This window comes from Maylandia zebra, linkage group LG7 (genome assembly GCF_041146795.1).
Source record: "Maylandia zebra isolate NMK-2024a linkage group LG7, Mzebra_GT3a, whole genome shotgun sequence".
NCBI classification, from domain to species: Eukaryota; Metazoa; Chordata; class Actinopteri; order Cichliformes; family Cichlidae; genus Maylandia; species Maylandia zebra.
In genome coordinates, this window is record NC_135173.1 from 15,084,025 (window position 1) to 15,109,920 (window position 25,896).

Here is a 25,896-nt window from a genome sequence, read left to right on the forward strand (position 1 = left end):
TTTTGATATTTATAACCTTTAATGAATTAACAATGCTACCATTGATCCTGTGTTTAGATACAGTGATGCACTTACAAATTGTGCCTGTGTAGGTCTGGAAAACTTTTCCTGAAAAAAGAAAAAGTACTTAATTAACATTTATCTGTTTATGTCCTTGTGAGATAAAAGGGGCATCGAAGGAGAGAAAGCAACCACACAGACGCCAAAACTTTGATCCCATTGATGTTTTGCAGGAGGCTATGCAGCTGAAACCCAAGCCCAGTAACATGTCAGACTTTGTGAACTATTCTAAGCATCAGTTGATGAGGGGTGGGGGTTTCTGGGGCCACATATGAGTCTCCATAAGGACTCGCAATAGGAATTGAAGCTAAGAGCACCAGTAAGACGGGCGCAGTTTGAATGTCTGGATATAAGCTGCTCGCGAAACGGTGTCACAGTTCACCGCCGCCCATGTGAGGATCTGGTCGGATGTTTTTGCGGATGAGTGCTTTTAAGTCTACAGAAGTTTGTGATGTCACTCGTGTAGTTAGTCCTTGAGTAATGTTTAGTGTAAAGGTAGATTGCTAGGAGCTGTAGTGACCTTGGGACGGTTTGCTGAGGGCAGAACATAATTCCTGAAGGGACACATGGTCTAGAGTGACAGGGCCATCTGCTGTAGCGCCAGCAGTAGGAGGAAAGCGGAGGGGGGCGGGTTGGACACCGGGGTGCTGAGAATTCCTTTCGGTGGGTGTGGAGGGACTAGATATTCTGGGATACCACTGCTATCACACTGCTTGGGAAACATTTTTCTCTGACGTGTTTCGAAAGGAAATCTGAGAGAGAATTTTGCAAATGCTTAATGGTGAAGGGGAAACGTGGCTCGGTTAAATGGGGAGGATATTTGCTTGGCCCTTCAGCTCTCCGTAAACCGTTTGGTAATAATGGTCTTGGTGTGTCGCCTTCTCATTTTGGTGGATCCAGTTTCCTTTCCATCTCAGCACAGCCGGAGCTGATAGAGCGGGATCCTGTGGGCCTTCTGGCACAAACCTCTCAGAGGGATCATCTTCAGGGGATCTTCTTTGGAGTTGTACTGTTCATGGCAAGGATCTATTTTCTTGCTGCCTCACTGAAATTGCATGGCCTAAACGAATGAATATTTTTATGAGGCACCTTGCACCAGAGATGGGCCAGGACCAAACCAAGCAGCAGATAGAGAAGGGTCTAAAGTTGTATCAGTCCAATCAGACAGACAAAGCTCTGCATGTGTGGACAAAAGTGTTGGAAAAGACCTCAGATCCCGGAGGAAAGTTTCGAGTGCTGGGGTGCCTGATCACAGCTCACTCAGAAATGGGAAAGTACAAAGACATGCTAAAGGTAGGCTATCAAAACCACAGCGAGCCACGTATAATGGTATAGTATATCTAGCATTTCTGTAAAGGAGTAAAAAAATCTACCTCAATAACCGTAGCTCATACTTGTATGACTCATATTCCAGGACTAAACAGCCACGCTTTATTTATATTACTAATGTTAAGACATTATTCACATTTTGCATACTGTGCGATTACATTTTTCTTAATGCAAACAGCAGTAGGCGTGTGTGTGCAGTTCCTGTTCCAGTTACTAAATGTCACTGAATATCTCATAATTTTAAATGTCATCATGTCAGCTGTGAAGTGCCACCGTTTACACAGTTGTAGCATTGTAACATTTCCGCAATGTGTCATTGATTATTTCATGAGAAGAGGTCAAAGGTTACCTTCTTCCAACCACAGCGAACTTGAGAAGCATGGGTTAATTTGTGGCTTCCACATGATGCGGAGTAAATAAGTGCTCTGCAACCTAAGTATGAGTGTGGGGTGTCTTGTTGACATAATCATCCTTCCTGAAGCAGCGCCCGCTCTCACTAACTCGGCTTTAATGAGAACTGTAAAAAAGTAGGGGTCTTATGTCTGAATGAATTTAACGAATTAAAAAGTCTTTGAATCTGCGTGAAGTTGAAGACTATGCCTGTTCCCTGCAACATTTATCCTCTTACTCTATCTGCAGTATGCCCTTGAACAAATTGACACAGCCAGAGAAATGGAGGACCCAGACTACCTGACGGAGGGCTACCTGAACTTGGCACGCAGCAACGAGAAGCTGTGCGACTTCCAGAAAACAGTCTCATACTGTAAGACCTGCTTAAACATGCAGGGCACCACTGTCAGCCTGCAACTCAATGGCCAGGTATGTCTTAGCATGGGCAATGCCTTCCTGGGTCTCAGTGTCTTCCAGAAGGCCCTGGAGAGCTACGAGAAAGCCCTGCGCTATGCACACAACAACGACGACAAGATGCTGGAGTGCAGAGTCTGCTGCAGTCTGGGAAATATCTACGTCCAGCTTAAGGTACTCAAAAAGCTGTTTTTCTGACAAGCGATTCTTGTTTTCCCATCATTACATTTTGCTCAGTTTCAATAAAAATGAGCGATTACCGATAAATAAATGTAAAAATCGTACATACTTTGGCTGTTCCAAACGTCTCCGCTGTGTTATTTGAGTAAAACATTCACTGGACTGCACGTGTGATTCCACAATCAATGATTTTGCCAGCGTATTCACAGAGTATGACAACACTGCAGAACATCTGAGCCAACATCATCAATGCTTAGCCTGTGTAGTGCTGGGCATTGTAAAACAAGAGCTGAGTGAGTTGGCCGGCTGGTGTGTGTTTTTTTCTTTTTTGTAGTACCCTTGACATCTGAGATTTGTATATGTAATCCTCTGGCTTCCCAGAGAGGATTGGTTTCAATGGGATAGTGATGAAGTTCTGCTTGAAGAATGCACTCATGTGTCACGTTATTTTATGACACAAAAAAATATTACATCCTGCATCGCAACGCGATTTAATATTGTCTGAGTGCTCTTGTTAAGAAGATTAAAAACCAAAATGCTAATGCTAGTAGTATCTAAAAAGATGTGGCGCCCTTTTCTGGTGTCACCTAAGTGGTCATTCACATGTGCCTACAGGACTTTGAGAAAGCCCTGTTCTTCCCCTGCAAAGCGGCCGAGCTTGTCAATGACTACGGCAAAGGCTGGAGCCTCAAGTATCGAGCCATGAGCCAGTACCACATGTCTGTAGCCTACAGGAAACTGGAGCGCCTGCCAGATGCCATGGAGTGCTGTGAGGTATTGTTTTATAACACATCATTACTGTCCTCAGAGACAAACTTACATAACTCAGAGCCTTCCTCGCCATCTTGCTGACCCAACCCCCGTGCCTTTGATTGCTCTGAAGTTGGAGCTGCAGAGACAGTAGATGCTGCGCTGCCGACAGGTGCAAGTGGCAGTTGTTCTTTTGTACGAGGCCTTAGACCCTGACAAAAATATGCTCAGAGAGGCGCGGTTTAAAGTGTTAATGAAGAGGGTGGATTTAGTCTTTGCTCTGTTCTAATTATGTACTGGGGGGGTGAAAGATAACTCGATTTCATTGCCTCTGAGTGTAGAAGTATAGTAACAAGACAGCAGGATGCATTTCAGATTTATCACATTTAACCCAACAGTTTATGCATCCGGACATACTCAGGATACCACAGACAACGGCTCATATTTATTCTATCACATCTCTCTTTAAATGCACACTGCGATACAAATAAATCTGTGTAACTGCAGTTGAGAGGATGCAGCTTAGAGTTTCAATTTAGTTCAGGGTGTTGGTGTTACATGATGGAGGTAGGACTCTTCTAATGTCTGCTCTTTACTTTGTACCAATAACTAATCTGTCTTTTGCTTCAACAGGAGTCCATGAAGATTGCCCTGCAGCATGGTGACCGGCCTCTTCAGGCTCTGTGCTTGCTAAACTTTGCAGACATTCATCGCTGCAGACATGATGTTGATGTACAGTACCAATATTGCATTCACATTAATGTAAAATTTCAAAACTGGTCATCTACAACTAGTCTGTGCATTTACCTTTTTGGGTTTTTTTCTCTTCATATGTTCAGAAAGCATTCCCTCGTTATGAGTCTGCGCTGGGTATTATGACTGAGATAGGAAACCGTCTTGGGCAAGCACACGTCCATCTGGGAGTGGCAAAGTGCTGGCTTCTGCAGAAAGAATTTGACAAGGTGCCCTACAGTTTACACAAATATAAATTCTGACAGTAAAGGGACACAATGTTTTATTTGTACTCAAAATAATTATCTGGTATTTATAAAGTGTTCCTGTTCCTGTTCATGTTCCAGGCTCTTGATTCTTTGCAGCGAGCACAGGAATTGGCGGATGGAATGGGAAACAAGGTAACTGAACAGGAAAAGAGCTGCAGGGATAGTTTAGCCATTTCTCATTCTAGATTTGTTTTCTTTCAGTTGTAGTTGTAAAGATGACTGTTGGTTAAACAAAACAAGACACCTGAAGATTTTAAGCACTAGTTTCTCATGCTTTTAAACTTTAAAGCAATGACATTGTGATTCTTTCTCTTATACAAGCTGTGCACACTGAAGGTTCACTGCTTGAGTGAAGGGATTTACCGGAGCAGGGGGCAGCTGAATGAGGTCAGAGAGCAGGTGGTGAAGTTCCTCCAGTGTGTCGAGGAGCTGGAGCTCTACTGCGGCATGTGTGGAGAGTCCATCGGGGACAGGGACCAAAAGCTGCAGGCCTTACCCTGTTCCCACATTTTCCATCTCAAGTGGGTGTCTGTTCAAATCTCGCCTGGTATTAGTTACATTACATTGGAGAAATGCAGTGTTTTCAGTGGGAGAAAAACGAGGCACTTGGACGAATGATGAAATGTTTTGCCACTGATCCTACTCGATTGGGCATGCATCACAACTTTGCAGAAACAACAAAGTGCCGATTGTGATTCGGATTTTCTTCACCTATAAATTGTTCTCATAACCAAATCTAGATGTAGTTTAAAGAGTGTATTTCCCATATTTCTTTGTCTTTCAGGTGTCTCCAGACAAATGGGACAAAAGGTTGTCCTAAATGCTTCAAGTCCTCCATGAAGCCGGGATTTGTGTGATTGCGAGGCTGCGTTTGAGCGTTGGATCTGCAGACACGGCATGGTGCCTCACAGGCTCCTGACTGATCTGAGAGACGCAGGTAGCCTTAGGAGGTGCTGAGGAGTGTTTCATTGCTCTGAGCAGAGGATGCTGAACTGAATCCAGAATGTCGAAGCATGTTGCTCAGAAGACACGATCAAGGCATCCATCTTTCTTAGACAACAGTCTGAAGCTGACAAAGGAGGTATAACCGATGGAAGTGTTGCAATTCGAGATAAGCTGAAGAGCCTACATGGTCTCTGATGACTGGCCGTCTGTTGCAGCATTTAAACAGGAGACCGACCGTAAAAAGAACATTTACAACATAGTGTGATTGTTATTTTATACACTGGAATTGCTTAGTACAAAGTGAGACGAAATTACATCTCCCCAGACTTAGTGTCGTGACTTTTTGTTCAGATTCAAAGATTCAATGCTGACTTTTTACAGCACAACAGTTGAGCCATATTTATTACTGAAACCTGTGTACATACTATTCTCATGTTAATTTCTTTTAAAAGTTTGATTTATTTGACGTGTTTTGTAAGTCCTGAAACGAACTAAAATCTCTTAACCATTCAAAAACTAGTATGTCTTTACAAAACAGGTACATGCAGCTGTTTTCTTCTGTCCTTATTCACAGAAATCCAGGAGCCAGCCAGTTTCCTTTTTCCTTTCATTGCTGGGAATGTTTCACATTCATTAATTCAAAACGGTTTTTTTGGGTTTTTTTTCTTTGCCTGTCCCATTTGGTTCTTTAGCCGTCAGAATTGTTGCCTGAAGACCAACAAGGATACCCAATGGATTTACTTTGCCAAATGGATCATCATGACCTTGTCGTATTGGTCCATTTGATCGACCTTTGTTGTTATTATTTATTTTATTATATTTTCAGTTGTTACAGACGGGACAGACATGACTGAGGGATAGGAAACGGAGAAAGAAAGATGAAGGAAAAGAAAAACGGAAGGGAAGAGGGACAGTGAGAGAGGGCACTTAAAAAGAGAAAGAAGAGAAAATAAGCAAAAAAACAAACAAAAACAGAGCAACATACTAAACCCAACACCATCACATTAATCTAGCTAAGTGTAAACAGCAGTAAATACGAAATGTTGAATGTTGTTGTGTAGCAAGCAGCGCACATTGTGCTTGGAAATAGCAGCCAATAAAGGTGTAGTTTATGTCTATGAACAGTGGACACCCGTGTGCACACCTGTTTTCACCTGTTCAAAACGTTTTGAGAAGAAAACCCTACGGGGAAAGGATCTTTGACCAATCACACACTTACACACAGTTATTTGGGGGCAAATGCGTTCAGTGTATTTTAATGTATTGTATTTGTGAAATGGTGAAATCTCTGTATATTTAAAATATTTACTTGGAAAGGTATTTTAGCGAAGCCACTTTAACTGAGATATCATGTCAGTGAGGGGTTGCATGTTTTTTTTATTTTATTTACGATGCAGAAAAAAAAGTTTAGATACTTCAAAATATGCACCCATGTGACTGCATAAGTATTTCTTTCTTTCTTTCTTATTTAGTGGCTTTTATTATTTGTATCCCCTATAAATCATTTCTAAGGAACGCTATGGAAAGAGCTGTCATAGACTGAGGTTTCTCACGTAAAGCCACTTTTTCTCAAAAGCTAAAACTCCTTTCACTAAAGTTCCTGTTGAGATTGTGCTTGTAGATAGCTTTAAAGTACTCCCGTGGCCGTTAAAGGGACACACTGATAAATTCAACAGCATAGTGATAAGGAGATAAAGATCTGATTTTGTGTTGACAAATGACAGGAGCCTTTTGAAATACTTTAAGTGCACATTGGAGATAGAGAAAAGTGAGAGCAACACATTTACACAAGTGTTTCTGAACAAGCACTTATATCTCTGATTATAAGAGCACCATTTGACCTTGCTTTTAAATGGCATCTGAATCTTATTTGAGCTCTCTGCATTCAAAATAATGCTGATTCACTGTTTACCTGTAGCTCACTCGCTGTAATGCACATATATTATCTGCCGGTTATTCTTGTTGTCTTGTCTGTAGTATAAAAAAAACAACTTTACTGACAGTGCAGCCGCCACTCGTCTTTTAACAATTTAAACTACCTCTGTTTTTGCCTTTGCGGATTAATGCAGTAATACCACAACATTTAAATACATGTAGATTTGTTATGTTTTTCTAGACGTCATGATATAAACATGATTTATTCGATAATGTCTCAGCTGTCCAGACATGGATTGAGCCTGGATCATGGAGACCTTCACTAAAACTTTCTTTCTGTCTCGGATGAGGGTTAATCCATGTCTGAGAAACTGACTGTAAGAGTTTGACTACGATGCATTGTTAGTAAGTTTATGCATTTAGTCAAATGTCCTTCTTGTGTTTAACATGATGGTAAATAAAAACACTCTTGAAGGTGACTGTATTTTTGTATTTTTGTTTGGTAATTTGGCAACAAAATAATTTTTCTGACCCACTACCACAGCTTCAGGGAATTCTGGATGACTTGCACGATTAACCAGAAATACCAGTTGGCCATCTTTTACTGAAACCGCCTACAGTCACAATGCCTTGAAATTTAAAGGAAGTTTTCTTGTAAACTCACTCGATAGAAACCCTTCAACCTGATGGCTGCGAAAACGACGGTTCCTGAAGAAGACATAACTTGCCCTCAATGCACGGACATTTATTGCCTTCCAGTTCTTTTAAAATGTGGCCACAACATTTGCAGAGTTTGCCTGTTTAACTACTGGGAGTGGAAAGGATTGCGAGAGTGTCCCGTCTGTGGCATCGTGTCTGACACCAAGAGACCTCCTATTAATCTGGCACTGCACAATGTCGCAAAGGAACACAAAGTGCTTATAATGACCAGCAGTCAAAACAAATGTTGTCAACACAACGAGATGTTGAAGATTTTTTGTCACAACGACGGAGAGCTCATCTGTCTTGTCTGCCAAGTTTCAAAAGAGCATAAAGTCCACGAATGCAGCCCAGTAGAAGAAGCAGCCGAACAGAAAAAGGTTTGTGAAAATAGAAATACTTCCACCACAACACAGTAGAAGAAAGTCAGTTATATTGTCTATTTGTTAAATTTTAATAGAAAGAATCTTAGGAGGCTGGAACTGATGAACAAGACTAATCAGCTGTTTGTTTGAGCTCTGAATGTTTAATTTCTTCTTGAATTTCAGGCAGAAATATCAGCCAGCCTTGAGTCTTTACAGAATAAACTCGAAATACTGAAGAATACAAAGGAGAAATGGGAGGAAACTAAAACCTATATCAAGGTAAAAAACATTTCCAGTGCCTCTAGCATTTTGACAACGACTCCAAGCATGCAACTTTATTTTGCCTCCAGCTTAGATTGAAAAATCCCTCTGCGTGACAACCATTCTTTCTCTTTACTGGCATTAAAAAAACCCACATTCCTGAACTTGCAGACGCAAGCATATGAAAATGAGACAGCAATCAAGGAGGAGTTTAAAAAGTTCCACCAGTTGCTTCAGGACGAGGAAAACACAAGGCTGAAGGCGCTCAAACTGGAGGAGGAAACCAAAACTCAAATCATGCGTAAGAAGCTGGAAAACATCAGCGACCAGATCAACACACTCTCCTCCACCATCAGTGATATTGAAAAAGCCCTCAAAGCACAGGATATACAGCTTTTACAGGTACATTTACTGTCATTATTTACAGACTGCATTTATTTATAATAACTTCTAGATTATTTGTCATAAAAACAGTCAAGTAAAAATTATTTAATTAAAACAACAACAACAACACATTAAATATGAAAAACAACACAGTAGTAGTAGAGAAACATCGGATGTTATATATGGCAAATAAACATTTCTATGAAGCTTCGCTGTGCACAGTCCCGACAGTAACTTTTTCCTGTTATTGTATTTTGTTTAAGAGGAAAGGCTGCATACAAAAGATTAACCATGGCATAATGCATTTATCATGAAGTCACCTTTTGAAGCTTTTTGTTTAGAGTCTAAATCGTGTTCATTTAAAACCACAGCTTTTGGCTACAGCTACCTGTGCACGCATCCACCTATCACTTAGCAGCCACACTCCTAATATAACACCGTCACTGAGGGGGAGGTCACTGAGGTAGTTAAATAACTCTTGGGTGGTAGGGCCACCGAGGATGAATTCAAAGCTCTGGATATTGTGACTCTGCGGTGGCTGACATGTCTTCGTAGCATTGCAAGGAAGTTGAGTACAGTGCCTCTGGATTGGCCAACTGGGGTTTTGATTGACCTTTTCAAGAAGGTCAATCAAAAGTGTTTTCCAGCTTCGAAGAAATCAGACTTCTCAGCCTCCCTGGGAAGGCACATCAGTTGATCCTCAGATTCAGGGGGAACAATGGAGTTTCAGGCAATTTAGCACTAGATTAACTTTTTGTCCTCCTGAACATATTGGAGGGTCGGTGGGAGTTTGCTTAAGTAGTCTAGAGGTTTGTGGAGGACTTTGAAGGGTATGGAAGAGTTACTGCTTCAAGTATAGGAATTTAAGCATCTTGGAATCTTGTTTATGAGTGAGGGGAGAGTGGTGTGGAAGATTTGGCATAAGAGTAAAGTTGCCAATCTACTTTCCCATCCTGTCAAAATGCTTGCCTGGTGGGTGGAAAATGGATGAATGGATGCTGGCCACTATATTAATTCACAGTACAATCTGAGCAAATTAGGTGGTTCATTGTATTATGTTTTGCATGTTCCCAATTGATACAAAACTGTATAAATCAAACTGATGTGAATATTATAGTTTAGAAGGCTGTTCGATCATAAACAGTATTGGACACACTGAAGTTCGGCCTAATGGTGGCGCTACAGAGTTAAATTTCAGCAAACTGTCATCTAATTATTATGATCATTAGTATCAAGCATAAAGTTTTCCAGACAAGTTCAATTGTTCAGAATTATTCAGAATCGTTCCTCTCTGTTTCTAGTTGTAATAGTTGCTGTTGTAATGCAGTGTATCACCATATGTCGGCACCTCCTGTCTCATTGTCTGTATCTGAGTTTCCTGTCGATGCATCTGTCGCAGTTTTCACTGTGTATGTCTTAAATTTAGGGTTAGGAGGTTGATGACACCTGCCATCATAGCGCAATTTATCGTTTGTACATATACAGTATGTGTAGTTTTGAATTATTGTACATGTTTGTTACCTTTCAGTCAATAATTTCCGATAATACAGCTGTACTGCATATGTGATTTTGTAATGCAGCATGTCCTTAATGTACTCTCTTTCACATTCTCTCTTCAACTTAAGGACTACAAGAAGACAAAGAAAATGTAAGCATAACCCACTATCTACCAAAATCAGCATCAACCCTTTCCATGAGAGAATGCTGTAACAATTTTAACATGTTTCAGGCTCCAGTGCAGCATTGGAGAGCCAGAGGTCATCAGAGATATCCTGATAAACTCTGCAAAGCATCTGGGATCGCTTAGTTTTCACATTTGGAAGAAGGTGGAAGACAGTGTCAGATGTGGTGGGTTAAAGAAAAAATTCAAGTTTACTCTAAATTCTATCATATTTTCAACTAACTGAATTTTACGGTTTCCAGTTCCTGTTGTTTTGGATCCAAACACTGCCCAGTCCAACCTAGAGTTCTCTGAAGAACTATCCTGTGTGCAATACAGCAGCAAGAAGCTCCTACCCAACAATCCCGAACGCCTCATCAACCGTGTTTCTGTGCTGGGAGCCACTGGTTTTACATCTGGAAAGCACAGCTGGACTGTAGATGTGGGCCAAGGCAAAGACTGGTACATCGGAGTGGCTCTAGACTCCATCCAAAGAAAGAATACCATCTTCCTCAGCCCTGCTGAGGGTTTCTGGGTAATTGGCTTGAGCAATGGAGACTCACTGTGGGCACAGACCACACCTCGCTCCAAGCTCCCAATGAAGGAGAAGCCCAACAGGATTACAGTCGAGCTGGACTATGAGAAGGGAAAAGTCGTTTTCATTAATGCTGCAGATTCTACAAAGATCCACACATTCAAAGACAGATTTACTGAGAAGGTTTTCCCCTACTTTTCCCCCGGATTGTGTGAAGACAAAAAAAAATCAAGCAAACTGAAAATCTGTCCCCAGGTAATAAAAGTACAAGTAGAATAGTCAGAGGCTACATTTTATTTAACAGGCTGCGCTGACTGATAAATCAATGCTTTACACATGGAATTCAGGAGGAAACAACTGTCTGAGGAGTGGAACTCAGACACTGTTTTTCTTTTGTATGTGGCATAGGTATAACTATGGGAAAAAACAGAGACATGTTTTCAGGCAAAGTGATATTTTAGCTTCATTTTCAAACATAGTGACAAAGGTTAATAATAAAAAACATTAGATTAGAATAGTATAGAACTGTATTAATCCCTATGATGAGGTCAGTTTATTGTTCATTCTTGAGGATGTGGTTTCTGTGTCTGTTCTTCCCATCCTCACATACAGATCAACTTTAAAAAGCAGTGCAACTCCATGGCTGCAGATGTTTGTATGTTTCCTGTGTTTGCTAGTACTTCTTAATTAAAGGATCTAAGCTTTTTTTCTTTCACCGCCCAACAAAATTCAAATAACTACATAAAAAACTGAAACAACGAAAAAAAACAAAATAACTTTAATCCTTTATCAAAGGGAGATGGAGAAAACAAGAAGCGAGACAGGTTCTCTCTCTGAATATTTATAGTTTCCCTTTTCAAGTATTTCTAGCACACACTATGACAGGCAAGGACAGGTAAAAATAAAAACCATTTTTAGATTTTAAAATAAAATGTTTTATTCATCTAACTGTGCAAGAGGTTGGAAAAGTAAAGCTTCAGTATCTTACCCAAGGATACTTCCATATGTAGAAGAAACCAACAAACAACATGAAATAGCTGGCATCTAGTGTAAAGGTTAATGACATTTCTGTGACAACACATATTAGGAAACTAAGCCATGCTGGTAAGCACTCAGACACTCTTATTAGTGCTGTCAATTCCTGAATAGTGGAAAAAGGTTATCTTATGTGTGGGCTGCAGGTGTGTTGTTCTGTGACATCACCGTAAACGTTTCCGGTTTAAAAGCCTGAGGCTTTTCTGTGTGGAGTCAGACATGCCAGGGGCAGGATGATTAACTGACAAACTATTATTGCAGCACAACACAAAACTGAAGTAAAAGGATTTCCGTGAAGGTAAAAATCAATAAAATCCATTCATTTAATTTTGAATTCAAGTTTATTTATATGGCTTCAAATGCAAACAACAGCTGCCTGTCTCTAATACTGTAAGGTGTTAGAGACAAGGCCAGCAATCTGATGATCCCCTATGAGGAAGCACTTGGCAACTGTGGGGAGGAAAAACACCTCTTTGGAAAGAATATTGTAGTAGTCCTGTTATTGTAGTAGTTGGAGAGTCTCCTAGTGTGTCGAAGCTTTACAAATTTGCAATTATATTTGCATTTCAAGTTATGACAATGATTCGCTAAACATGTTTGTGTTTGTTACAGTAAAAAATATAACTTTTTTCTACGCTGATTTTATGTTTTTTGTCTGAATTTAGATCAATTGTGTTAATATAGTATGTCAAAATGAAAAACGTGAGGTTGTGCTTAAAAAATGAATGATACCAAACAAGGAGGATAAATATTCTTTAAAGGTGAAACGTAGAGATGAAATCAAAAGTAGTCAAAGATCCTGGACCACAACTAGTCATATTACTCAACTTTGCAGACAAACATCACTGCATGTCTGCATCTTGATGTAAGGTGCCCAGCTGTGGGTCGTGACCGAAAGAACGAGATCGCGGATACAAGCGGCGGAAATGGGTTTCCTCCGAAGGGTGGCCGGCCTCTCCCTTAGAGATAGGGTGAGACGTTCGGCCATTCGGGAGGGGCTCAGAGTAGAGCCGCTGCTCCTCCACATTGAAAGGAGCCAGCTGAGGTGGTTTGAGCATCTGACAAGGATGCCTCCTGGGCGAGGTTTTCCGGGCATGTCCCACCGGGAGGAGGCCCCGGGGCAGACCCAGGACACGCTGGAGAGATTATATCTCTCCAGCCTTGGTGTTCCCCCAGATAAGCTGGAGGAGGTGGCTGGAGAGAGGGAAGTCTGGCCTTCTCTGCTTGGGCTGCTTCCCCCGCGACCCGGCCCCGGATAAGTGGAAGAAGATGGATGGATGGATAGATGAGTGTATTTGATTTTTTGTTTTTAGGTATATTTGCGTATTTATCAGACACCAAAGCGTTAAACTTGGGGTATTTGGGCCATGTTTGTCTGGGAGTCAGAGTGTTGTCACAAGGCTGCCTGTATGCTCAATATTTAGAAATACATTTTTATATAAACTTGTTAAAATTGTTTATTATGTTATTATAAAGCAGCCATGTTCATGGTGCAGGCTCTATATTTTTGCAGTCAGTAGATGAAATGGGGAACAAGATAAATAATCGGAACACGAGCTGCAATGGTTATCAGTAGCTGATACATCAGTAAGATTAATTCAGCCATTTCTCATTCATGATTTTAAACTCAAACAGAACAGGCACATTATTAAAATAAAGGAAATGAACGTAAAGTTTCTGAGAACTTTTTTATTTTTTATTTTTAAGCATGTATCGAGGACATTAGTCAACTTCTGCATCTATATCATCTTTGGTTATGTCTGGATGACTTGCATGATTACCCAGTTATACTAGTTGGCCAACTTCTACAGGAAGCTGTAAATATTCCCAGTTGTACCGCCTACTGTCACAATACCTGAATCAAAGAACATCACTTGACAGAAACACCTGAGCCTTCAGCCAGGGAAGTGCACCACTGTTTGCAGAGTGTGATTATTTAACTGGAAACAGAAAAGATCTCAGTTATGTCCACAACTAATCAAGACAAATGTTTTCTCCACAACCAGAAGCGGAATAGTTTTTGTCACAATGATGAAGAGCTTGTCTGTCTTGTCTGCCAACAATCGAAAGAGCACAAAGTCCATGTCTGCTGCCCAGTAGAAGAAGCAGCTGAACAGAAAAAGGTTTGTAAAAATATACATTTAAAAAAACTAATACTGGGATGAAGTTGTTGGTAGACTTACATCACAATGTAAGAAACAGATCTTTAATTAATGACTTCCATCATCACGTAATGTGTCATTTGTTCCACGAATTCTCATTATTCTTATGTCTGTAAAATGTAAGAAAATAGTGAAATGAGTGCACCCAATATGACTCAAATAATTAACAATTTTAATTCAATGTGATATTAAACAAAACCACAAAGAAAACTGATTATCAGGAACTACACAGAAATGCTATATTTTAAAATTCTTCTTCGTACATTTCAGACAGAAATCTCAGCCAGCCTCGAGTCCTTAAAGAAAAAACTCAAAGTACTAATCAACACAAAGGAACAATGGGAGGAAATAAAAACCCATATCCAGGTAAATGGTTTTGCGTTTCGTGAAACAATGCTGACTTTTACTGGGGCTTTTTAATGTTGCTTCTGACGAAAAAATCCCCAGCATGACAAACATTCCTTCCATTTACTAGCTTAAAAAAAACCCCACATTCTTTAAAATTACAGACGCAGGCATGTGAAACTGAGACAGGAATCAAGGAAGAGTTTAAGAAGCTCCACCAGTTCCTTAAGGAGGAGGAAAACACCAGATTGCAGGCACTGAAACAGGAGGAGGAAACTAAGACTCAAATCATGTGTATGAAGCTGGAAAACATTGAAGAGCAGATCAACACACTCTCCTCCACCATCAATGATATTGAAACAGCTCTCAAAGCACAGGATGTACAGCTTCTACAGGTGCATTTACTATCATTATTTACAAGCTGTTTTTATTTATATTAACTTCTAAGTTATTTTTCCTAAAAACAGTCAAGTAAACAGTGAAAATGGCTAAACAGGACGCCCAGGTGATAATGAACATCAATATAACACACAGCATACAAAACAGTAAAATTAAAAGTATTTAGTTAGTATACATGCAAACAAGAAAATTACTGAATATTAACCAAAATCATATTTTGCATAAAATGTTTACCAACTTTATTTATTAAATTTGAAATTTCGTATTTCTTAGATTTCTTGGATTCAAACTTGGATTAGTTTGGATTAAAACATAAAATGTCAGACAAGCATTTCTCACAGACCTATTTTCCATAGTCTGGATGTAAAATGTTAGTATGCTGTATTGGTTAATCAGTATGGTCAGTTTTAAAGACACATGTAGCGTCTGACAAGTGGGGCCGACTTCAATGTGCCTGCGTTCTTTTTAATGGCCACCAGGGGGTGATCCCTGTGATTGCAAAAAGACTTCGGGACCCATTGAAGTCTATAGAAATATCGTTTTCTACCTTTACCACTGTTAACACTTTCCTGTTGAGTTCATGGTCTCAGTTACATATTTAGGGTCATATTAAATTTTTAAAAGGAGTTAATTTCATACATCTTGGTTATACTGTTTGTCAGAAAGGAAGTAACAGTTTGTGATTGACAAGTTGTTAGTCAATGAGCGTGTTACGACCCCCTCTGCTAGGCGTCAGGGAGGGAGTAACATACACGAGCCCCCCAACACAAAACTGAGTAAAGCAAAAGGTTTTAATTCCAAACTTTAAACAGAAAACCGACAGGGCTGTGCAACAGACCACTGGGCAGACAATTATTACATAAAGAAAGAACAGTCACGAGTAAAAGTTAAAGGGTAACTAAGGCAGGCTGGCCGCACACAAAATAAAAGCTAGGGTTTTAACTAAGGCAAGCCAGCTTCACGCAATCCTACTCACAGCCAGCTAGCAGCTCAAAACTCTAATCAGGCTAGGTTTAAAGCATGCACCAAGGTTCGACAAAGGTCAGCAATATGAATAAGTTCAACAAAGATCGACGAGGGAGGCATGAAGGGCAAACTGCATGTTCAGTCCTAAGCAGCCGCCACTGAGTGAAGGACCTCCAGCCTTTTGTAGCCACAGGTGGGTACGATCAGCCACTGATTGCCTCTTGGAGCATCATGGGATCCCGGGGCAGCCAATCGTCCGTGTGGTCTGGCACACTTCATTCTGCATAAGTGAGGGTTGGCACGGGTCTCCCAGTAACCAATCACACACGAGTCCTGGAACACATTGATTTACCTAGAGGAAGGCGGGGCCACCTGAGGCCGGAGGCCGTAACAGAGCGTATGGCTTGACAGTCAGACCTGCACCGACTCACTGCATCCGGTTACAAAATCGCTACGTCCATCTCTTACAGTGTCCATGGTTGTAACCCATTAGTTTGTGTCCTGTTTTGGAGCCTCAAATCTTCCTTTGTTACCATCATCTTGTTGAGAAATCCAAAAAAAAGAACCCAGGAATGGGCAAATACTTTTTCACAGCATTGTACCTGTTTTAACACTACATAACGCATAAATAACGGCTTTTTTTCCTGGTGTAGAGCTCATAATATGAACTTTTAAACCTAGTTTAGTTGGCAATTACAGTTTTGGCACTTCTGATTTGTTTCATTTCGGCTGCTTATGTGCGCTATCATGCAAGGAGGAAGCCATATTTGAACAGTGCAGAAGTACCTTTGTGTCTTGTGGACCAAGACGCCTTTGAAATTAACTGTTTCAAAGTGGTAAAGTGTTCAGCGAGTCCAAATTAGACGTTCTTGTTGATAATCGTGGATGCTCTGTCCTCCGGGCTAAAGAGGAGGGAGACTTTGCAGTGTGTTATCAGCATTCGGTTCAAAATCCAACATTGTGGTACGGGAGTACAGGAGGTTTGCATGTTTTGGAAGGAACTATGAATGAATGCAGACCATCACACTTCTTCCTCCATGTTTGACAGTTGATGGCAAACACTGTGGAACCATCCTTTTGCCTACTTGATGGCAGTGGTGTTTCACGGCCCAGGCAAGCCTCTTTGTTTTATTCTGATGCCATAGTTAGCTTCCATGGTCTGCTCACAGACAGAGGGGGTTGTAAGTAATCCAGAAAAGTTGGAACACTTGTAGGAAATAACAGCACCAACTTTCAAGGCTTGATCAACCTCTATTACTGCAGAACAGCTTTAAATTGTTAAACCATTTTGTTTCCTAAAAAAAAGAAAGAAAAAAAGGCCTTTTTGTATAAATTTAAAATGTACATTATTTTTTAGTTTTGGGTAACCTTATCTTTTTTTGCCTCTGGCAGTTCACCGCTTACCTTTGTACCATTTCAAGCTATTCATTAGAGTTGAACGACTTGAATTGCAATACAAAACTGAAACTTTTGAACGGTAGTGCACATATGTGTGTCTTTGAATTACTGTACAGGTGTAATACTTTCAGCCGTTTCCAGATGTGCAACTCTATTTCACACATGATTTCATAATGTACTCTCTTTCACATTCTCTCTTCAACTTAAGGACTACAAGAAGACAAAGAAAATGTAAGCATAACCCACTATCTGCTAAAATCAGCATTGATCCTTTCTATGAGAGAATGCTGTAACAACTTAACATGTTTCAGGCTTCAGTGGAAAATTGGAGAGCCAGAGGTCATCAGAGTTTATCACCTGATAAACTCTGCAAAGCATCTGGGATCACTTAAGTTTTCACATTTGGAAGAAGGTGGAAGACATTGTCAGATGTGGTGGGTTAAAGAAAAAGATTTTACTCTAAATCTATCATATTTTCAACTAACTGAATTTTATGGTTTCCAGTTCCTGTTGTTTTGGATCCAAACACTGCCCATTTCAACTTACTCTGAAGAACTGTCCTGTGTGCAATACAGCAGCAAGAAGCTCCTACCCAACAATCCCGAACGCCTTGTCAGCCGTATTTCTGTGCTGGGAGCCACTGGTTTTACATCTGGAAAGCACAGTTGGACTGTAGATGTGGGCCAAGGCAAAGACTGGTACATCGGAGTGGCTCTAGACTCCATCCAAAGAAAGAATACCATCTTCCTCAGCCCTGCTGAGGGTTTCTGGGTAATTGGCTTGAGCAATGGAGACTCACTGTGGGCACAGACCACACCTCGCTCCAAGCTCCCAATGAAGGAGAAGCCCAACAGGATTACAGTCGAGCTGGACTATGACAGGGGAAAAGTCGTTTTCATCAATGCTGCAGATTCTACAAAGATCCACACATTCAAAGACAAATTTACTGAGAAGGTTTTCCCCTACTTTTCCCCCGGATTGTGTAAGGATGTGCAAAACGCGAGTCCATTGACAATCTGTCCCCAGATAATCAAAGTGAAAGTAGAATAGCTTCCCATTTCTGTAGAGTTAAAAGGCAGGCTCCATTACGTGTCATAACAGTACTAGTAATGTATGCAATAAATATTGTGACTGAAACACAATGAAAATGTTTTGTAATTAAAATTATTTATTTAAATAAGAGTTTTTCAGCAGGAAATTGTACTTTACTGTATCAAACTGAGGTCCAAAGAGCAAGAAAATAAAACATTTCAAACACTCTTTTAGCTTTCTCAGAACGAAGTCTTTAGATTTATTTAAATTTAGTGTCAAGTTAACCATTAACCATCCTTCTCTTTGTTTTTTGGCTTCCTCTGTGACGCCATGTCTTTTAGCTTAGAGTCCAATTTTCTTTGCAGATAGGCCTTCTTATTGTGGTCCATAGATTTGTCTTTCTTCCCACTCCCAGCATAAAGAACACCCTCTTTACTTATCCTCATTCGAGCATGAGACTTGGCTTTATCTCCACAACCGTGAACCTGAAAAATATTTGCAAGACGTCAATCAGACTTTCACGTAAAAAAAAACATAAATTCCACAGATGCTTGGCAGGTGTTACCTGTTAACCTACACGTCAAACATACTACTCAGTTGAGGCGTGCCTCTTACCTCTGGTATATGATGACTGAGACAATACTGCCTGTTACAGAACAGGCAGAGCTGCCCGAGTGTTAGCACAGATGCTTTGCACTTGACAAAACTACAAACACTGTCGGCCTTCATGACACTACTGATGAGTGTGTCGAAGTCGTCATCTGGAGCAGAGGCAGCAGCGATGTCGCAGGCCCCAGCCTTGGTTCGATTTTTTCCTGGGGTTGAAACATGATGCAGAGTTAAGCTGTTAGAAAGCTGATGGGTAAGAAAACACCTTTAAATGCTTTGTTTAGACTCTTCTGATGCAAACCTTTTGCTTTTTTTGATGAGTGGCCTTGAGCTGGATGAATGTTGTTCTGTTGCTTTTTTTGTTGAGCGTTTTCTTCCCTTTTCTTCTGCTCCCTCTTCATCCTCTCTAAATGTAAACTTTTCAGGTCTAAGGGGGGTTGAGACGATGGCTCACTTTTTGAATCTGGGATCGTTTCCTCTTCCTCTTCCGTTGCTGCTCGTGCTTCCTCTTTGGCTGGTTTTGACACTGGGGGTCTGGAGACAGTGATACACCTCTCACTTCCCTCTCCTTTGCTCTCATGAATGAGGCCCAGCTCCTCAGCGATCTCATGGACCAGCAGCCGGTCATGAGAGTTAAACGATGACGGAAACTGTAGCTCACTCTGGTTTAAGTCCTTCATAAACCTTTCCACCTGCTCTCTGATCTCAGCGCGTCTGCCCTTACTCTGCTCTTGCTCTGCTGATGTGCTAGACTTTGTTTGCTTCTCTGAACCAGCTGCATTTTCCTTGCTGCTGCTACCAGCAGATTTTTTCTGTCCTGGCTTTGCTTTACTGGAGGGCTGATCCTTGACCTTGTGTTTGGTAGATGTGGAGGTGCTGGAAGAGGCTGTTTTCGCATCTTTGTGGTCACGGGTGTAATTTTGTGGTACGATGTCTTGAATGTACTCGAACGCTGTTCTGACCTCACCAAACTCAGTCATGTGATCAATCAGGGATTTCAGAAAACCGTGATTCTGAACGGTTTGAGTGTCACACACGACAGCGATGTGTCGTCTTGCACGCGTAACGGCAACGTTTATCCTTCTGTCCTCTGCTAGAAATCCAACTTCACCTAAAATAAATGGAATCAGTGGGAAAAAAAAAATTGTGATAGCCTGTTGTTTATGTTTAATGCAGCTAACATCTGCAATTCTGTGACAGAATTAAAAGGAATGTCATGAATTACCTTTTCTGTTGGATCGAACTAACGACAACACGACAGCCTCTTTTTCCCTGCCCTGAAATCCATCCACTGATTTTATCTCGAGCTCTGGATGCTTTGCAGAAAGTTTTTGACGTAGAAGATCGACCTGTACGGAGAGAAAAACGGTTGTTATATTCAAAACAGCACTGTTATATCGATTTTCCTTGGCAGCTGTGGTTTAAGTGGTATAACGGAATGTCTACCAATTAGGTCGGAATGACGGAATGTCTGTGAGCCCGAGTTGCCACCAATTGCAGTGTGAGTGTGTGAATGTTAGATAAAAGAACTGTATGAATGTGTGTGATTGGCTGAATGAGACTTAGAAAAGGCTTTGAGTGCTCAAAATTAAGTAGAACGACATTATATAAGTACCAGTGTGTTTACCATGTACCATTTAAATGATAAAGCTTCGGGTGTTTATTTTTATCAAAGGGAAAGATGTTTTTACATACATACATGCAAATTTATTGCACACTGTGGTCAAATGTTTGTGCACGTTGGAGGTATTTCTTCTCTGTTGGGGGAATTATTTATTTTTTATTTTTTTAAGCAATGTAATACACATATCACTTTTCTTTAAAGTAATGCATTAAGTTACTTAAAAGCTAAGTCATTCTTTATACTAGTCTTTACATCCTTTTTGCATTTCCCTAATCACTGTGCTATGATGATCTGACCTTCAGGAAAAAAAATTTAATAATTCTCCCTGGAATTTTGAAACCAATCAGTTACTTTCAGTGCTGCCAGTCTCATTTCTGTGACTTACTTGTAGATTGTATGGAGCAATAACAGCTATGTCTTTAGCTTTAACTCCAGCTTCAGTCAGAGCTTTTATGTGCAGATCGACGATGTCGACCTCACCTGAGGAAACACATCACACGCTGTTAAACTGTCATACCACACAAGCAGTAAACATAGATGGCTTGTTTACAAGCTAAAATTAAAAAAGAATAACCTGTGTTGCCTTTGGACTGCTCATCTGCGACCTCCATTTCACTCAGACCACACCCTGCTGTGTCAATAAGAAGCAGCGGCGTGCTGGTCTCTTCAACGCATGCGACTCCTGCTAGATCTCTGTTTTGAGCGACATTTTTAAATGAATCCAAAGATTCATCCGTCACCAGAACTCAAATATGAGATGCTTTAAAATAGTACATTGAGTCTCACTTCAGTAAATGTCCCTCCACAGAGCTGTGAGCGGTCAGTCTTCCATGGTACATCTCCTTGGAGGCCCACTGCATAATGGCACTGTTCATGCGGTACTGAACTGTCAGCATACGAACCACCGAGTCCCCGTACATCTGGATAAGTCTCTCCATAAGACTCAGAGATAAGCCTTTTGATGCAGCCCTGTATGCAACAGAACAACATAAAAATTTTAGAGATTTACATTTTAATTTCTGAAAACCAGCCTCATTCGCATTCACATCAACGGCCAATTTAGAATACACATTTAACCCAACCCCACTAACTGCACATCTTTGGACTGTGGGAGAAAGCCAGAATACCAGGAGAGATCCCTGCTGTACCCTGCCTCTCGCCCTGTGACAACTGGAATAGGTTACCGCCCTGCACAACCCTGAATTGGAAAAGTGGAAAAAAATGGATGGAGCATCGATGACTTCTTTCTATAACTGATTTGATACTGGGATTAAAAGTGCATTAGGATGAGATCTCTGAACCACCAGTACACACAGAAGAGCTGATTAGAGCTAGAAAAACCTGTTTCGGTGTTTTAAAAAGCAACAGACTGGAAAACTATGAAACCTATCCTTTAACCAAGCTTGTTGTTTTTATAATCAGAAATCTGAATGCTTCAGAAAATGTGTCAAAAGTGCTTTTTAAAGGAAAAATTAAAATTCTAAAAACTATTTCTAGTGACATCCTTTGGATTTTGTCCTCCACTTTTAACTCCAGAGGCTTAATAAAAGCAGGCGGTGAATGTCTCATTGTTCAGGTTATGTTACAATTCATTTACATACTGGCAACAGATAAATGCTACATCGTGTATTTTAAGGTTAAAAACTTCTGGGACTTGAGGAAAAAAAGTCACAACGGTATAGATATCAAATGCTGAATATTATGAATGCATAAAAAACCCAAACTTGAATTTTTTACATTTGTGATTTAATGGTAGGTGGTAACTGCTTGTAGTCTCCAGCCAGGATGCACTTGCGCGCTCTAAGCAGGGCGATCCAGCAGCTGCTCTCCAGTGCCTGAGCACACTCGTCTATCACCACCCAGTCAAAATGTTCAGCTGGCAGGAACTTCAGAGGCCCGTCATCGCAGGCACCTGCACACACGCAGACAAGCGCTCTCCGATTACCTTTCATCATTACTCCAGCATCTGAATGACACTGTCATCGGGCCATTACTCACCTGTGTTGGTTGATAACACAACGTCAGCACTTTTAAGGATCTGGGCGATGGCTGCTGCCTCTCTGCTTTTCAGCTCTTTTCTCAGCTCTCCTATTTCTCGTTTCATGTTCCCCCGTTCTCCTTTCTCCTTTTTCATTCCCGTCTTGGAACAATCACAACATCACAAATCATTTGAGACGGCACTAAAATGACATGTTAGCGGGACACCACACTATAATACTCACAAATGCTTTATCAATGTCCTTCCGGATCTCAGCGATGATGTTTGCGTTGTCACTCTGAGCCAGGATGGCATCCAGTGAATGTTTCTGTATGGACTCCAGTAGCCTGGCTGGGTGACCCAGCCTCAGGACCTTGGCTTTGCCCTGGGCTAACCTCTCCACTAAATTATCCACCGCCACATTTGAAGGAGCACAGCACAGGATCTGCACAGTCACAAGAGCCAAAGTGATCCTGTCTAGACTAGAGTTGTGGCATTGATAACATTCTTCTTTATACACTAACAAATTCACATTTTTGCACCTTTTGCCCCTGTTTGACAGCTTGCAGGATGATTTCCACCACAGTGGTGGTCTTCCCAGTGCCCGGAGGCCCATGAATCACTGCAAGCTCTCTCTGTGACAGAGCGAAGGATACAGCTTCTCTTTGGGAGTCATCCAAGTTTGAGTTAAAGAATTCAACCTTATCTGATGAAATAAAACAGAGGCAAACACCAATGCGCTGAACGTTATATATGCATATGGAAACTTAGATTTCTAAACAATCTTTTAATTAAAACAGGAGCTAATATTTACTCACTTGGTTGTGACTGAGAAGTAGGTTTTGTGTCTCCAAAGAGGACACTTATTAAATTGGAAGCTGGTCCATTGTTGTATCCATTTAATGTATTCAAAGCACTGCAAGCAGAAACCCCATGGGTTAAGTTTCAAAAGTGTACTGATTCACATGCACCGAGGTATTTTTGGTTACAGATATTCCTCACCGTTTCATTCGTTTGTAAGTGACGTCGTTTGCTAACTTTAAAAGGTTGTAAAGTGCATCTGAATCTAAACTGTGGCCATCCTTTAAATCATCAAAGGCCACACTTACAGATGCTTGGCCGACCCTTGTCACAATCCCAGTACTGATCTGTGAGGCTGCAGTGCATCCAGTAGTGTCATACAAGCCAACTATATCACCTGCAAAGACAGACACATACCTCACTGTAATATAAACATAATTTAATTACATTTTATTTATATAGTGCAAATCAGAACAACCATTTCTAAAGGTGCTTTATATTGTGAGGTAAATCTCTATAATAATGGAGAGACAACCCCCTATGAGCAAGCACTTGACAAAAGTGGGAAAGCAAAGCTTTTAATAGGAAGACACCTCTGACAGAACCAGGCTCAGGAAGGGGCAGCCATCTGCTGCGACTTGTTGGTGTTGAAGAGAGCCTAGTCTTGTTACAGGATAACTAAGTGAGGATTCATGGTCACCTGATCCAGCCTTAACTATAAGCTTTATCAAAAAAGAAAATTTTAAGCCTCATCATAAAAGGAAAAGGGCCTCAAAGCTGAACACTCTGCCTCATAAAGTAAAAACAGACGTCAATCTCACCAGGTCCGAAGCTGTTGCTTGGCAGAGATGAGAACCCAAGATGCTTTCTTGGCTCCAAGATGACGACTGTGCGGCCGTAGAGGCCTGTGGACTGACTTCCTATCTGCAGTTTCAGCAGGCAAACACCTTTGTTTTGAAGATCCTTGAGAGAAATGTTCTCCTGCCATACCCTGAGGGCACAAAAAAGGGAAATCACGAGTGACAACTGTTGATAACCACATTTGGTTTTAGATTATTTTCAGGAGAAATCTCTGTGTTTAGAAACAAATCCATTTTTTAAAACCACACCTTAATCTCTCTGAAAACAATTTAAATACAAATAATAAAAACATCTTTATGTCGCACAGTTCAGCAAACTAAATTCTGCAGTGTGACCGTTTGACAGTGCAGATGTGACATTACATACCTGGTCTCCTCTATCTCAGCCTCCCGCTCCTCCTGCAGAAGCTCGAGTGTCTTTGACACAAACTTTTCCAAGGCCATTACTCACTGAAATGGTAACAGAACAAGATGTTTCTAGCACATCATCTGATTTTTAGAAAAACATCTCTACATGCTATAATATTTATAATGTGCAAAGATTGATAAATAATCTTAATTTTGTGATTTATGGATTAGTTAAATTGACATTTCATCCACTTTAATACTAAAGTATAGTTTTGCTTCCAACGTTCATGCTTCTTCTACCTTCTGTTTAACTTTTTTACAGTTTTATTTCTATACACCTTTTCTCTGGGTTACAAAAAAATGATTTAATGTTCTACAAAAAAACTCAAACAAATAACAAACAAAATATTCAAAGCAATAATAGTTATTCATGATCATACTACTACTAAGCTGCAGCAGCTTCATTGGCTCCCAGTCAAATATCGTATCAATTTCAAAATACTCTTGTACACATCTATGGCTATTCATCATCTCTCTCCTGCATATCTCTCTGATCTGGTTCAGATCACCACCCCATCTCTGTGTCTTAGATCTTCTTCTCTTTCTCTGTCCCCTCTCCCAGTCTTGCCACCATGGGGAGCAGGGCTTGCTCTGCTCCTCGACTCTGGAATTCCCTACCTCCTGATTTAAGAAATATCACTTCCTTCTCTCTCTTTAAGTCCCAACTCAAAACTCACTTGTTCAAAATAGCTTATCCCACATGACCTCTCCACTCTGCTATTTTAAATTTGTTTTATGTCTTGTGCTTTTATGATTGTGTAAACTGCTTGCTTTTAGTGTTCTGCTGTGTACAGTGTCCTTGAGTGTTCTGGAAGGCGCTTTCAAATAAAATGTATTATTATTATTATTATTATTATTATTATTATTATTATTATTATTACGACACAGGTTAAATTGGTCTTAACCATATTTAAATATTTTTGTCCTTTTTCTGTACTTCTCCTCCTAAATAATTCGTCCGAAACTGAATCTACTAGCCTGTACACCCACTACTGTATTTATTTTATTTTTAATTTGGGGAAAACGACAAAAACAACAAAGGAAAAACTGTAAAATTTAAAAAAAAAAGCTGTAAAATAAAAAGCACTAGGACCCACACTTAGTTATTATAGATGAAAGTAACCCTTAAAAAAGAAGCAGGGTATAGGTAAATCGTTTCAACGCACAAACATGTTAAAGCTAAATGCTAACATCACAGCCACGGTCATTTTACTTTACGAGCAGTTAGCAAGCGAGAACTGCACTCACCTGTTAGCGCCTGAAACCTAAAGACGGAAAAGCCAAATTTAACGTTAGTTAATCATGCTAAATAACTTGGAAATGTAACACCCTCTCTATCATTACTCAGGTGGATTTGTTTGGTTCCTGTTCTCTTCCTTGTTTGTGTTTTACTGGTTGACAAATTCGGCACACTGCCACCTATAGGCTCGG

General features: G+C 40.5%; 4 protein-coding genes across 6 annotated transcripts; 3 read left to right on the plus strand and 1 right to left on the minus strand.

The window, feature by feature from the left end:
- The first annotated feature begins 361 nt into the window (after window positions 1-361).
- rapsn (receptor-associated protein of the synapse, 43kD) lies at window positions 362-7,428 on the plus strand. Its single transcript, XM_004553036.4, has 8 exons — window positions 362-1,353; window positions 2,029-2,367; window positions 2,989-3,147; window positions 3,757-3,855; window positions 3,963-4,085; window positions 4,203-4,256; window positions 4,446-4,645; window positions 4,909-7,428. The coding sequence occupies exons 1-8, from the start codon at window positions 1,129-1,131 to the stop codon at window positions 4,979-4,981; spliced, it is 1,272 nt and encodes a 423-aa protein (XP_004553093.1). The 5' UTR covers window positions 362-1,128; the 3' UTR covers window positions 4,982-7,428.
- Window positions 7,429-7,604: 176 nt separating this feature from the next.
- Window positions 7,605-12,736, plus strand: LOC101479446 (zinc-binding protein A33-like). The gene is made up of 6 exons (XM_004553035.3): window positions 7,605-8,023; window positions 8,192-8,287; window positions 8,441-8,671; window positions 10,279-10,301; window positions 10,383-10,501; window positions 10,577-12,736. The coding sequence occupies exons 1-6, from the start codon at window positions 7,631-7,633 to the stop codon at window positions 11,125-11,127; spliced, it is 1,413 nt and encodes a 470-aa protein (XP_004553092.3). The 5' UTR covers window positions 7,605-7,630; the 3' UTR covers window positions 11,128-12,736.
- A 1,033-nt stretch (window positions 12,737-13,769) lies between these two features.
- LOC101473535 (E3 ubiquitin-protein ligase TRIM39) lies at window positions 13,770-18,308 on the plus strand. Of its 3 annotated transcripts, XM_076885832.1 has the most exons (6): window positions 13,770-14,006; window positions 14,316-14,411; window positions 14,555-14,785; window positions 17,362-17,384; window positions 17,465-17,587; window positions 17,658-18,308. In XM_076885832.1, the coding sequence occupies exons 1-6, from the start codon at window positions 13,848-13,850 to the stop codon at window positions 17,827-17,829; spliced, it is 804 nt and encodes a 267-aa protein (XP_076741947.1). In that variant the 5' UTR covers window positions 13,770-13,847; the 3' UTR covers window positions 17,830-18,308. The 3 variants fall into 3 exon arrangements, with proteins under 3 accessions (XP_076741947.1, XP_076741945.1, XP_076741946.1); XM_076885830.1 differs by having other exon boundaries at window positions 17,465-18,308; XM_076885831.1 differs by lacking the exon at window positions 14,316-14,411 and having other exon boundaries at window positions 17,465-18,308.
- Window positions 18,302-25,870, minus strand: ighmbp2 (immunoglobulin mu DNA binding protein 2). The gene is made up of 16 exons (XM_004553034.5): window positions 25,714-25,870; window positions 24,425-24,507; window positions 24,019-24,188; window positions 23,399-23,594; window positions 23,215-23,312; window positions 22,939-23,102; window positions 22,641-22,841; window positions 22,417-22,558; window positions 22,156-22,330; window positions 21,205-21,387; window positions 20,993-21,111; window positions 20,804-20,898; window positions 20,020-20,143; window positions 19,096-19,905; window positions 18,801-19,000; window positions 18,302-18,670 (listed from the first exon to the last, which is right to left on the minus strand). Exons 2-16 carry the CDS (start codon window positions 24,499-24,501, stop codon window positions 18,473-18,475), a joined length of 2,952 nt encoding a protein of 983 aa, XP_004553091.1. The 5' UTR covers window positions 24,502-24,507; window positions 25,714-25,870; the 3' UTR covers window positions 18,302-18,472.
- Window positions 25,871-25,896: the final 26 nt, after the last annotated feature.

Coding starts and splice junctions, on each gene's coding strand:
- rapsn (XM_004553036.4), top strand. CDS start 1,129: ATGAATATTTTTATGAGGCACCTTGCACCAGAGATGGGCCAGGACCAA. Junction 2,368..2,988: donor ATATCTACGTCCAGCTTAAG/GTACTCAAAAAG, acceptor ATGTGCCTACAG/GACTTTGAGAAAGCCCTGTT. Junction 3,856..3,962: donor GCTGCAGACATGATGTTGAT/GTACAGTACCAA, acceptor TCATATGTTCAG/AAAGCATTCCCTCGTTATGA.
- LOC101479446 (XM_004553035.3), top strand. CDS start 7,631: ATGGCTGCGAAAACGACGGTTCCTGAAGAAGACATAACTTGCCCTCAA. Junction 8,024..8,191: donor AAGCAGCCGAACAGAAAAAG/GTTTGTGAAAAT, acceptor CTTGAATTTCAG/GCAGAAATATCAGCCAGCCT. Junction 10,302..10,382: donor TACAAGAAGACAAAGAAAAT/GTAAGCATAACC, acceptor AACATGTTTCAG/GCTCCAGTGCAGCATTGGAG.
- LOC101473535 (XM_076885830.1), top strand. CDS start 13,848: ATGTCCACAACTAATCAAGACAAATGTTTTCTCCACAACCAGAAGCGG. Junction 14,412..14,554: donor AAATAAAAACCCATATCCAG/GTAAATGGTTTT, acceptor TTAAAATTACAG/ACGCAGGCATGTGAAACTGA. Junction 14,786..17,361: donor AGGATGTACAGCTTCTACAG/GTGCATTTACTA, acceptor CTTCAACTTAAG/GACTACAAGAAGACAAAGAA.
- ighmbp2 (XM_004553034.5), bottom strand. CDS start 24,501: ATGGCCTTGGAAAAGTTTGTGTCAAAGACACTCGAGCTTCTGCAGGAG. Junction 21,388..22,155: donor CCTACCATTAAATCACAAAT/GTAAAAAATTCA, acceptor TGTTGCATACAG/GGCTGCATCAAAAGGCTTAT. Junction 19,001..19,095: donor CTCATCAAAAAAAGCAAAAG/GTTTGCATCAGA, acceptor TTTCAACCCCAG/GAAAAAATCGAACCAAGGCT.